This window comes from Mirounga angustirostris, unplaced genomic scaffold (genome assembly GCF_029215605.1).
Source record: "Mirounga angustirostris isolate CCGP_5_RB_7025 unplaced genomic scaffold, mMirAng1.0.hap1 SCAF_7, whole genome shotgun sequence".
NCBI lineage: Eukaryota > Metazoa > Chordata > Mammalia > Carnivora > Phocidae > Mirounga > Mirounga angustirostris.
In genome coordinates this window covers 90,722,443-90,735,464 of record NW_026991715.1, presented here as the reverse complement: position 1 = coordinate 90,735,464, position 13,022 = coordinate 90,722,443, and the positions used below count along the sequence as shown (strand labels likewise).

The 13,022-nt window shown below is 52.0% G+C and overlaps 2 protein-coding genes across 2 annotated transcripts in view; one reads left to right on the top strand and one right to left on the bottom strand.

The window, feature by feature from the left end:
* The window catches only part of THOC3 (THO complex subunit 3), a 100,777-nt gene that overhangs the window by 19,192 nt on the left and 68,563 nt on the right, over positions 1 to 13,022 (bottom strand). The window lies entirely within an intron of this gene.
* CPLX2 (complexin 2) lies at positions 4,547 to 6,087 on the top strand. The gene is made up of 3 exons (XM_045900926.1): positions 4,547 to 4,577; positions 4,713 to 4,888; positions 5,890 to 6,087. The coding sequence occupies exons 1-3, from the start codon at positions 4,547 to 4,549 to the stop codon at positions 6,085 to 6,087; spliced, it is 405 nt and encodes a 134-aa protein (XP_045756882.1).

Here is a 13,022-nt window from a genome sequence, read left to right as displayed (position 1 = left end):
CACAGCCCAGCATCCAGAACAGTACCTGGCAGAGTAGATGCTCAAAGAATATTGGTAGTGTGAGTGAGTGAGTGAGTGAGTGAGTGAGTGAATAAAGAAATCACTGACTCCAGAGTTTTCAGCTGAGGCGATTGGAACAAGGCACACTAGAAGAAAAGACGGTTGGGTGAGGGAAACAAGGGTAAGATTGATCGTTGGGCAGATTGAATCTGAGATTATCCATGTGACAATATCCAGCAGAGTTAAATGTGCAAGTTGGGGTGGGGGTGTCTGTGAATAAAAAAGGGCATAAATCAATAGGGTTAGGTGATATTCCCAAGCGAGGCAGTGGGGGAAGGAGGGACAGCAGGAGGGGCAAGAGGGAGAGAGATTGCTTGGGGAACATCTACATTTTAAAGGAAAGAAGTCAGCAAAGGAGAGACAGAAGATTTGTCTGAGAAGGAATCTGAAGACCACAGGAGTACTCTCTCACAGGATTCAGGAAATCCAGGAAGAGGGATGAAAAATAGAGGCATGGGAAGAGAATAGGGCCATCATCAACATCTGAGGCTACAGAAGGATGGGAGAGCTGTAGAGCTGTGAAAACACTCCAGTGTCTGGCATCTGGGAGGCCTCTGGTGACTCTGATGAGGGCAATTTTGGTGGCAGTGCAGAGGCAGCAGATCTCTGCCTCACAGAGCCGCAGGGCTGACCCAGCGGTGAAGGAGTGGAGACACCAACTGGAGACCCCTTCATCACCAAGGTAGAGGGCAGAGATGAAGGGAAAGGTGGTTCAGAGCAGGAGCTAGAGAAGAAAGGGGATAAAGAGACCTATAGAGAAGAGACTGAGGATGTGAGGAAGAGGGAGCATGAAAGGCTCTAGGAGGAGGTGTAAGGAGAGAAGATCTGCAGCACAGGCAGATAGATTAACTTCAGGAGGAAGGAGGGGGACCTTGTCTTCAGACGCTAGGAAGGAAAGTTGCAGGAGCTCATACCAGCTGGCATCAATCATTTTGATAATGATAATAGTCACCATTTACTGAGCCCCCCCATGTGCCAAATACATTGCATACAGTATTTCTAACCTTTCAAAGTGGTATTGTAATCCTCACTGTACAAGGGAGAGAGGTTAAGTCAATTACTCACCATCACAGAGCTAAAAAGTAGCAGATTCAGGATCAGAGTTAGGTATGCCTGACTCAGAGCCCACAAGCCTTCCAATGCACCACATGAACTGGGAGGAAAGTCACCTGTTGAAGGAGATAGGGTAGGATGACACTGGGCCTTGAGAAATTGGTTAGGGAAGCCTCAACGGGATGAACAAGAAATTACTGGGGAGCTGAGAGAGCCACACTGGGAGTGGGCAGTAAGACTCTGGGGTGAACCCAAGAAGCTGCTAAAAAATCCCAGCAGGCTTCAACAAGGGGGGCACCTACAGTGACAAGGATATAAGTATCCAGAAGACTCAGCCCTCAACTGAGTAGATGTACTTTGCAGATTGGGGGGTGGGGAGGGGTACTAATCAGTGTTTGCTGAATGAATGCTTAGAAGCAGAAGAGTCCAGAGAAGGAGATGGTGTGGTGATAGAGAGATGGCATGTTGATTTTGAATGGTGCCATGGGATACCCAGAGGGAGGTGCTCAAGAGGAAGGCAAGCGTATTTCTTGACTCATTTATTGCCTATTTCCCTACACATACACACACACACACACACACTCACACCACACACACTCACACCACACACACTCCAGAATATAATCTGCATGAGGGCAGGATTTTGTCTGTCTTGTTCACTGTTATACCCCAGTGCCTAACACATTGCCTGGTACATAGTAGGTGCTCAATTGAAACTTGTTGGGTAAATGAATATAGGGGTCTGAGAGCCCACAGAAGATGTCTAGGTATCATTAAAGCCCAAGAAAGGATGAGTTCCCCAGGGAAACATTAGAGAGGAAAAAGAGGCACAGGCTAAAGTCAGAGTCCTAGGGAACACACTTACTGAAGAAAGGAAAGGAACAAGAGGAGGCAGCAAAACTGGGGGGGGGAGGGAGCAGTAGGAGAGGAGAGAGTACGGTAGGAGATGGGGGAGAGGAAAGAACTGAGTCACAGAACCAAGACAGGAGAAGGATTTGAGGATACAAGGGGGTGGCCAGCAGTTCAAATGGTGCAGAACTGCTCCAACAGAACCGCTGGGAAGAGGACCCAGAAGATCATCTGGTCCAGGAGAGAGACTTGCCAGAGCAGCAAGTTAGGGATGATGCTGGACCTAAAGCCCAGGTGCCCTGTGGACCAATTTGAGACATCTCAAATTAGAGTCCTGCATCCTCCAGCACCACCTGGCAATTCCTTGAGCTGCATAGAAACACAGAGGAGGAACCCAATAGTTCCTGAAATCATTTGACCATTAAATTGTTCATTTCCTGTTCTTAGAAATGTAGTTCTCTTCGCAATGTGTTGAGTCAAGTGAAAACATCTTAATTGACTGAGCTGAGCTGCCTTCAAACTCAGAATTCTGGGTCAGGGTGGGTTCTCTTGCATTTCCTGGAAATCCTGCTCCTTTTTTGCATGTCCTTACAAATACGCAGTCAGCAATGGCCAACATTAACTAGCAGCTGCTACACACCAGGCACTGGACCAGTACCTCCTCTTCTTCGAGCATCAGTACAAGGGTAGGCTTAATACTCCTCTCACTGGCAAGGAGCACACTGCTTTCCCAGGGGCCACAGGCAGGGAGTATTGGAGCCTGGACTTCTAACCAGGTGTGTCTGATGCTAAAGCCCCTGGCGATGTTTTTCTGCTCCATTATGATTTGCCCTCCTCCAAACAACCTGTCAGGTGGTATGATCACATAGAAGTCCTCAAATAAACTCTTGGGCCCCATTTGATAGAAAGATCTCAGTCTGCTGATATGTTTTCTCATTTTGAAAGAAATGAGGAAAATCCATCATCAACCAAAAGCCAGTGACCTTGAACTCAACCTGGTTGTGATATCCAGCCTGCTTCTCTGCCGCCATTTCCCTTTTTCCTCCTAGCAAATCATAAAAACCCCAAGGCTGCGTGGGCTGACGGGCCCAGTGGGGGGGCGGGGGGAGGCCTGGCCCCAGGTGACTACATCACACTTTCGATAGCTCATGCATGTTCCCATCCACACCCAAAAGGGGATTTGTAAAGGATTTGTCTATGAGAAAAACCAGTGAAACTGAATGGTGAAAGCAGAAAGGAAATCTAAGAGTTATATCAGGGTTCAAATTCTCAGGGATGTGGGGGGAACAAGGTAGAAGGAGGTCAACAGTGGATGGAAGCTCCAAGCTCTCTACCCCTCCCCACTAACACTGGAATACTTCCACTTCTACGTATTTTGCATATTGAGATTCCCATTAAGATTTTATTTGGAGAGGGCGCCTGGGTGGCTCAGTTGGTTAAGCGACTGCCTTCGGCTCAGGTCATGATCCTGGAGTCCCGGGATCGAGTCCCACATCGGGCTCCCTGCTCAGCAGGGAGTCTGCTTCTCCCTCTGACCCTCTTCCCTCTCACGCTCCCTGTCTCTCATTCTCTCTCTCGCAAATAAATAAAATCTTAAAAAAAAAAAAAAAAAAAACAGATTTGATTTGGAGAAAACCTTCTGAGGCAAAAAAAAAAAAAAAAAAAAAAAAAACAATAAAAAAATATAATAAAAACTGAAGGTAATTGAGAGAGAAGGGGAGGACTAACATAAGCTGAGTGCTTACAAGGCCCATGCTTGGTGCTTTAAAGGCCCTAAGCCCCAAGAAGATTATCATGTCTCCAAACCCCCCCTCCATGTGTAATTCGAAATAAAAACCAATATGAAGCTATAAAACACAAAAACTTACATGTTTGTTGCAATAAAAATAACTTATTTCTACATTGGTCTAATTTCAGAAGTCTGGATATGTTCATCCAAGCTGACTGTTTTTTTTTTTAATGGGCCTCTGATTGGCTGGGCCCCTAAGTGTGCTCATCCCATCTCGGGGTTGACCGAGTGGGGCCCAGGCTGAAATTGTGCCCAGTGTCCACAGTAGCCTTGGGAAAAGAGGCACTGCCACTCTTTCATATAGTCGAGGAAACTGGGGCTCAAGGGGGTTCAGTAATGGGCCGAATGTCACATGGCAAATAAGGAATGAGGGAGGCATGAGAACCCAGTTCTGTCTGCCTGACTCCAAATTCCAGGTTCTTTCTAGCATGCCTGAGTTCTTTCTAGCACCCTTGGCTTCAACCAAATTAAAGCAATATGGTCAAGATGAAGGTTTTACAATCGGAATCTGGAGATATATGACCACACATATGTGCCTGGCCTACAACAAGCCCTGAGGAAATGACCCCTTTCCACCTCCTCTCCATGGGCGCCCGGGTATTGGGTCTTGACTTTAGCTGACGGGGCCTGGGGCCTGAACCAGGGCGAGGCTGCCATCTATCTGTGCAGAAGCCTCTCGCGTCTGATCCCCGACTCCATTTTGCAGGTTGACACATCTCTCTGAGCCAGGCCTTGCCAGGAGCCCTGCATGCAAACTCGGCTGCGGGCTAGGGCACGCTAACTGGAGCTGGCATCATGGACTTCGTCATGAAGCAGGCCCTTGGAGGTGAGGCCCGAGCCCAGCACCCCTCACTCCCCAACCTGGGTCCCAACCCAGGTGGGAGGGGTCCGCAGAGCACCAGGCCCCTGTATCCCTAGCCCTGACCCCCCTGACCCCCCCTCCCCAACCCATCCACTGTAGGGGCCACCAAGGATATGGGGAAGATGCTGGGGGGAGAGGAGGAGAAGGACCCAGACGCGCAGAAGAAGGAGGAGGAGCGACAGGAGGCTCTGCGGCAGCAGGAGGAGGAGCGTAAGGCCAAGCATGCGCGCATGGAGGCTGAGCGCGAGAAGGTCCGGCAGCAGATCCGAGACAAGGTCAGCACCTCCCAACTGCCCAGAGAGTAGAAGGCACCGAGGTCAAGCCGGTACCCCCCAAAACCCGGCCTCGGGCTCCCCTGAATCCCTCCTCTCGCTTTAGACCTAGCTCTCTCTGAGCACCACTCTCCTCATAGGGTACAGCGAGTGTCACTGGAACAGCTCCCTCAAAAGAGCGTTATGGGAATTAAATAAGATAATGCACATGAGAAGTGCTCCCTAAGGTTTGCTGCTATGGTCCACAATCTTGTACCTGAGACAGTGGAGACCACATGTTTGCAATCCAGAATTTGGGACTTTTAGGCAAGTACCGTAGTGCCCTGAGCACCTGTTATGGTTACAGGTCACTCTCAATGGATCTGAAGCTGCCACCCTAGGCCAAACAGTTCAGTACATGTCTAGTCTCACCACTGCAAAAAATCAAGGCTATTAAGTAGCCTCCCATTAACTCAAATCAAGTTTTGTCATCCAAACATAGGGGAGGACTTTCAGATGTCAAATCTTGGGGGATTTCAGAAGAGCAGAGAAGTTATTACGGGCAGGTATTAATTTTAAAAGAAACCCCATGGGGCGCCTGGGTGGCTCAGTTGGTTAAGCGACTGCCTTCGGCTCAGGTCGTGATCCCGGAGTCCCGGGATCGAGTCCCGCATCGGGCTCCCTGCTCGGCGGGGGGTCTGCTTCTCCCTCTGACCCTCTTCCCTCTCGTGCTCTGTCTCTCATTCTCTCTCTCTCAAATAAATAAATAAAATATTTAAAATAAATAAATAAATAAATAAATAAATAAATAAATAAAAGAAACCCCATGCACAGACTCTTATGGAGCACCTGTTAAGGACAGGCACAATCCCATAAGGAAGGCATCCTTATCCCTATTTTATAGATGAGAGGACTGAGGCTTGGGGAGTTTCCATGAGTGCCCCAGCTGAGCCTGCATGACCTTGAGACCCACCCAGCTCTCTCCTTGCCCCATTCGTGCTCATTTCTGCTCTCCTCCTCCCCAGTACGGGCTGAAGAAGAAGGAAGAGAAGGAGGCAGAGGAGAAGGCAGCCCTGGAGCAGCCGTGCGAGGGGAGCCTGACCCGGCCCAAGAAGGCCATCCCTGCAGGCTGCGGGGACGAGGAGGAGGAAGAGGAGGAGAGCATCCTGGACACGGTGCTCAAATACCTCCCGGGGCCACTGCAGGACATGTTCAAGAAGTAACCGGCCCTCCTGCCCTGTTCCCACTCCACTTGTTCCTTTTATTTTATTTTATTTTATTTTATTTTATTTTATTTTATTTTATTTTATTTTATTTTATTTTTTGGTTCTTTTCCTTTTATTCAGTTAAGTCTCAGTTCTGAAGGGGAAAACCTCAGTTGACCTCTACCCCCCTTCCCCTGGCCAGGGACTCCTCCCTCTCAGCACTCCCTCACACCCCCTTCTTCCCAGGGTATCCAGCCCCCACCTCACTTCAAGTTGCTTGAAAAAGGGAAGGCAGCTTCCCCCCAGAAGGGGGCATTGAACCCAGTGCCAGAGGCACTGAGGGCCCCCTCCAGAAGCCTAAGTTCTATGCTAGTGTGGTAACCCCCATACATTCCTTCATGCACCCCACTGCCAGGAGGACCATTGTCCCCAGCCAGCCAAAGTAATGACACATTCCAGCCCTGCCCAGCATGTCGACCTTTGGCCCCTGACCCACAGTGGGCCTCCAGGTCAGGGCAGGGGCATTGAGGGGCCTGGCTCTGAGGAAGGGAGTCAGGGTAAGCCTGCCCTGTGAGGGCCCCGCCTGAGAGGCCCCCGCTGTATTCTGGTCAGGCCTAGGTCTGGGCAGGAGGCTGGGGCTCTTCTTCTTCCCTCGCCCTGAGATGGCAGCCAGCCCAGGAGCACTCCTCTCCCAACCCCCACCTGAAGAGGCATAGGCCCTGCCAAGCCAGTCCCTCCGAATGGATCCACTTTGGACTTTAATCTGGGGAGAGGCCCCAGGGTAGAGCAGCCCCTTATTTCCCCCTCCTCCACTTGGGTCCTGGGGCCCCACTGCCAGGCTGGGCCCAGTTTGCCCAGCCAAGGGGCTCCCCAGGCCTCCCCAGAAAACACTTGGAGCCATTGGGCAGTGATGGCCTGTGCATGGGACCACCATTGGTACAGCCAAGCTGCCCCCATTCTATCCACCCCTCTTTCCTACCCCATCATGTCCATGTGCTTCCAGGACCCCATGGTCCCCAGGAGGACCCTTCCTGGCCAAAGCCCCAAGGCTTTGGGAAGAAGCCAGTTCCCACTTGACAGAAGGCATCTGTCCATTCATCTCATTGGCCAAGAACAAACTCTCCTCTGGGATGTGTGAAAATGACATTTGCTCCCCCCCCAACCCCAAACTGTCAAGGCCTCCTGCTCAGTCAGTTGTGTAGAACTGGGGGGCCATGGAGCAAATGAGAGAGGAAAGTGTGTGTCCATGCACACAAGAGTGTGTGGCAAGGACTGCATCAGCAACTGTGTGTCCGAAGACTGTACCTATAGGTGTGTCGTTGGAGTGTAAGTATGTCTTGAGATTGTGTGTGTATGTTAATCACACCCCTGTGTTAGGTAGAGATCAGGTATGGTAGGCAGCCTTGTGTATGTGTGCTTGTTTGAGGGGGTGCGTATGAATTGAGGTTGTGTCATATCTGTTTTCTAGCCATCTTGTACGTGTGGTAGAGTTGGCACATGCAGCTTGTGTTTTCAAAATGGCATGTGTGTCTGGAGAGAAGGCTGTGTTAGATGTGGTGGAAGTGTGTATGTGAGAGAGTGTCAGAGGTGCTGAGACTGTTGTGTGCATGTGCGTGGCTCTGAATAGGCAGCTGTGTGCAGGATGTGTGCTTGGGGAGAACAAACATGGGTGAGATGCCCCCGTCGGCCCCAAAACCATTGGTCCCGGGTGGCCACATCCAACAGGAGACCTTGGCCTTGGCCTAGAGTCCTCCCGCCCTTGGGGGGTTCCTGCCTGAGGTCCTCAGAAGCCCACTGTGACTGACCCTGGCAGTGCCCCGAGAAGCCATGTTGGGCCCCCACCAGGGCCTACCCCAAAAGCAGGGCCCAGGGAGGGGCGACTTGCCTGCCCCCGAAGCTCCTGCCCCATTGACCCCAGTTTGCATTCTGCAGGTTTTCCATTTTAGTGGATTTATGCTTTTATTTCAGAGAGAGACATGTGTCTTCTCTGCCCGTTTCCAATAGTTAAAGCCATATCAGTTAGACTGCAATACTTTAAAGACGAGACAAAACAATCCATATGTTTAGGGAACCAGAAAAATCCCCTGGTCTGTCCCTTCTCTAGGGAGCAGGGCTTCAGCAGCTCCAGCTCCCTGGATTTGCCCTTCTCCCCCGCCCCCGCCCCCTCCCCTATGCCCCTGTGTCCTGCCCCCCACCCAGGGGGCCTGTGTCTGTGATGGGGAGCCACCTCGCACCCCTATTGTCTGCTTGTCTGTGTCTCTTTTCCTGGGCAGGATGGTCATTCTCTAAAGCCCTGGGGTCCTGGGATAGAGACAGGCAGGGCCCAGTCCAGGGGCCCCAGGCCTCCCCAGACCCTGTGTGTGAGCCCCACCCAGACACAGATGTGGATCCCAAGTGTTCAAAAAGGTCTCCCCCTTGACAGGGGCCCACAGATCTCAAAGGTAGTGCCCGGGCACAGAGAGTGCCAGATGGTCAGGAGAGACCAAGGCTCAGGAAGCTTCAGATGAGCAGAGGAACCCAGCCATGCAAGATATCCCGGGGCCCTCAGAGGATGTCCCTGGTGGTCTCCACAGCCCCTCTGCACCCCCAGAGCAGGCTCAGGGTTTTCCCCATATGAGAGTACCCTCCAGGCTGGCTGGATTAGTCTGGTGCATGGCCTAGACTCCTCCAGACTCTTCAGGCCTACTCCTGAGAAGCAGGACTAGAGGTATTCCTGGAGGTGGGAGCAAGGGAGAATTTCAGCATGGGGCATACCGGCCTCCCACCGCTGCCAGGTGATCACTGTCAGGTCCAGGGGGACATGATGACTGTCATTCCTGATACAGACCTGACTGTGGAAAGCAGCTAACCTGTGACCCAGGGAAGATGCTGTGTGCAACACACTCGTGTGGAGGGAGAGGGGCAACAAAATATGTGTGCGGTGTGCTCTAGCAGGGAAGGGATGTTCACATGAGGTACCTGGGGTGGGAGGTGTGTGTGGCCCACTGGATGGGAGGGGGATGGGTGTGCCACACATAAATGGGGCAGTGTGCGTGTGATACACTTAGGAGGCTGGGACGGGGAAGGAGCAGTCCCAGAATTCAGCACACACTTACAACGTATCAGGGAGACACTCTCCAGCTAGGGAAATAAGAAGGAGCAATCATTTGTACATGGTGAGAACAATGAGATGCAAGAGAGTGGGCACCACCTGATGTGGGCATGCGTGGTTGCCAGGGAAGGCCACGGCCAGACTTGCATGCCTGGGAGCTCACCAGCAGAGAAGAGGGAGAAGGCTTCTCTGGATCACCCATGCTGGGTGCTGGCAGTGAGCCAGGACTTGCACACATGGACAGCCTCAGCTCCTGGAAGGTGTCCTTACTGGCAAAACTGTGTGGGGTCTCCTCCAAAGGCAAGCAGGAAGTCAAGAGACCCTCTTAAGTAGGGGTTTGTGTGTATGTGAGAGAGAGAGACAGAGGGAGAGAGATTGGGAGGGAAGTAGCAGGGAGAGAGAGAACAGATATATTTTAGCAGCCCAGGCTCCTCTCAGGTGGGACAGCTGGTGGGCAAAGAAGCTGCCCTATAGGATCTGGCTAGAGTAGAATGGGCAGAACCCCAGCCATGAGAGCCCCCAGCACCTGGCTGGCAGAGCTGCTCCATCCTAGGGTCCTGCAGACCCTTGACTGGACGACAGGCAGCTAGGGATCAGATGGCTCAGGTGACATATGTCTCCCAGGCCTGAGGACATGCCTCCCCCCACATATCCCCTATTCCCCTCCCTGCTCTTGCTGCCCCCCTTCTTCCCTGGGGAGAGATTGGGAGGTGCTTGTGCTGGCCCTGGGGTGGGGGTCCTAGTGAGACCCAGGTGAGGACGACCATCCTGCTCTCGCGGGGGAATCCCTTTCCCACAACTGTGCTGTGTCCTTGTTGCTCTGCTTTCTTTAAATGTGTCAGTGCCTGGGGGGAAGAGAGGGGCACCCCCTCATGCCCCCTGAACCTGACCAAAAGCCATGGCTGTCGCTCCCCCCTTTGTATGACGCAGATGCTAAGATGTATCAAACCAACCATGACAACAAAGAAAAGACCTTGTACAGCCAACTCTTGGTCTGTCTGTCCTCTTCTGTCTGTTGGCATCACCAGGGTGACATGGGGTACCAGCTGAGGTGAGAGGGAGCTGAGCTGCAATGCTCAAGAGGCCCCAGAAAGTCTTCCATTTTACCCTCACTGCTGGCCGGGACACTAGAAATGACCCCAGAAATCAACTGAGGCCGGAGTCAGGGCTGGCCCCAGAGATTCAGGGCCACTCCCCTCCTGCCCTTCGAAGTCAGCTGTGCAAGAAACCCCTGGAGCTGGTGTCCCAGCCTGGTTGCAGTACCCCACACCCCTGGCCATCCTTCTCCAAAAGCTCCTCGGGATGTGGCATACCAACAGGGAGCCAACTCCCATGGGTGGGCCAAGGTCTGCCACTGGCCATCCCACCAACACTGAGGGAGTTCCTAATGTCTGCCAAGCCATGTGTGGGACAGGATGCCACTCAGCATTGCTCCTGGACACAGATACTTCCCAGGCCTTGTTGAGTCAAGACAAAACCAGAACCCCCCTTTCACCCTTGGCTGCCTCCACCATTGTCCTGCCTCAAGCTGGGCCTCATTTTTTCTCTACTTGACTAGGCAACTCCCATTCCTCACACACTGGTCTCCCAACTTCCACATCTTCCCTCTCTCCATCCTCTCTCCACTCCACCCAGAAGACTCATCAAAACACAAACTTAACCATGTCACTCCCTTGCCCAACACCCTTCAATGGTCTGTAGGAAAGCACTTGCCTATAGGATAACATCAAAATCATCAAAATGTATGATATGACCCCAACCTGCCAGGTCAGACCCACACCCAACTCTGAGCCAAGCCCCCCCACCCTCACACGTACCATGCTGTGTCGTGTTTATAGATTCTTCCCCTCTGCCTGAAATGAATTGTACCCTCCCCCTCCCTGGTATACTTCTTGAACTTCTCAAGATCCAGCTAAGATGTCACCTCCTGTGTGAAGCCCACCCTGACACAGCCCCCACCCCCCTGCCCATAGCAGAGTTTGTTGCTGTGCTCACAACATGGAGCATCACAGCCGCGTGCTCAGACAGCACTGGGTTTGCTGGTGGGTTCTATCACCCAGCAGAGTGATCTTGAACAAGCCACTTAACCCCTCTGAGTGTTTGCTCGCAAGTAAAATGGAATAATAATTGTTCTGACCTCCACAGTTGTGAGGAGTAAATGGGGTCACGCACTCACACTCTTAGCACTGCGTGCCAAGCATTCAATGAATGTAAATTCTACTGTAATTTATGTCGCTGCAATGTCTCCCTCTAACTTGGGACCTCTATAGGTGCCGTGCTGGCTGGTGCCCCAACACCTCCCAGCACCCACTGCAGAGTCTAGCCTGCAGTGGGTCCTCAGGAACCCCAATGCTGACTCAGGGTCCAAGTGATCAATCTCTCTCTTCTACTTGGTGGCCAGAGTCACTTTTCCTTTAGCTCTCTGCACCTACTGGATAGTAGGGGAAGAGGAGGCAGAACCTGACCCCTCTCTCTCCTATTCCCTAACATCACCCATCCTGCCTTTCTCCCAGATCTGCCCATCACTCTGGGCTAGTGCACTAAGGGTAGTCTCCTAGACTCTTAGAGTGAGGGGAGTTCAGTGTGCAATGGGAGGCTGCATTAGTTATCCACTGCTGCATAACAAATTACCACAAACTTGGTGGCTTAAAGCAACACATGTTTATTATTTCACAGTTTCTCATGGGAGGCCATGCACAGCTGAGCTGGCCCCTCTGCATCAGGGTCTCTCGCCAAGCTGCAGTCAAGGTGCAGGCCAGGGTTGGGGTCTCAACTGACAGTAAGGACCACTTCCAAGGTCATGGGATTGTTGCCAAGATTTAGTTCCTGTTGAATTGAGGGTCTCAGCCCCTGGCTGTCTATTGGCCAGAGGCTGTCCTTTGTTTCTCACCATGTGGGACCCTCCATTAGGGCAGCCCACAACACGGCAGCTTTCTTCATCAAAGTGTGCAAGCCACGAAGGCAACAGAGAGCTCCAGCTGGTAAGACGGAAGCCTTAATGTTATGTAACCTGATTGCGGAAGTGACATCCCATCACTTTTGCCATATTCTATTGGTTAGAAGTCATAGGCCCGCCCATGCCTACAGGGAGAGGGTTACACATGGATGTGAACAGCAGGGCAGGGATCACTGGGGGACATCTTAGGGTCTGCTCCCACAGAGGCTGAGGCAACTCCCCCCTTCCCTACAAAGAAGCAGGAGTTGAGCAGAGGAGCCAGAACAAAACCTCATCTACCACAGTGTCCCAAGTGGTGGAGGAAGTGTGTCGGAGCAGAATTAGGGCCAACAGTGGGCTCCCCTCAGGCTTCTGCAAGACAGAGGCTATTCCCAGAGCCAGGAGTTGGGCTCGTGGGCCTTCCAAGGCTGGAGATTGGAGAGAAATGGAACATGAGGGATTTGGGCTTCCCTGGAAGTCCATGTGTGTTCTTTCAGCAGGCCAGGAACTGTCTTCCCAAGACCCAGGTCCCTCCCTAGTAAATAATCCAGTCCCAGACACTCAGATGCTTCTCCTCTGTCTGCCTTGCCCCTCCTTTCCACTCAGTGGCACCCCTCCCCCCAGGGCCCTGTGCCCTAGTCGGGAAATGCCAGCATCTTCTCACTTTCAATCCTGAAGGTCTTCTCCTCAGAGTCCTAACCCTCTCTTAAATAACACTTACTGAGCTCCCACCACTTGCTAGGCACTGTACTAGGCACCAAGAACACCAATCACACAGCCCCTTCCACCAGGAATCTACCTGCTAATGGAAGAAACAGGCAGATACATAGTCCAGTTAGCTGCCATAACATGTGCAGTGATACAGGCAAATCGGGGTGCTTGGGGAATGCTCCCTGGAGGAGGCAACATTTAAAATGAGTCTTAAAT

Excerpts from the sequence above, each read along its gene's own strand:
- CPLX2 (XM_045900926.1), top strand. The coding sequence starts at position 4,547 with ATGGACTTCGTCATGAAGCAGGCCCTTGGAG. Across the intron at positions 4,578-4,712 it reads CATGAAGCAGGCCCTTGGAG|GGGCCACCAAGGATATGGGG; the intron begins GTGAGGCCCGAG and ends CATCCACTGTAG. Across the intron at positions 4,889-5,889 it reads GGCAGCAGATCCGAGACAAG|TACGGGCTGAAGAAGAAGGA; the intron begins GTCAGCACCTCC and ends CCTCCTCCCCAG.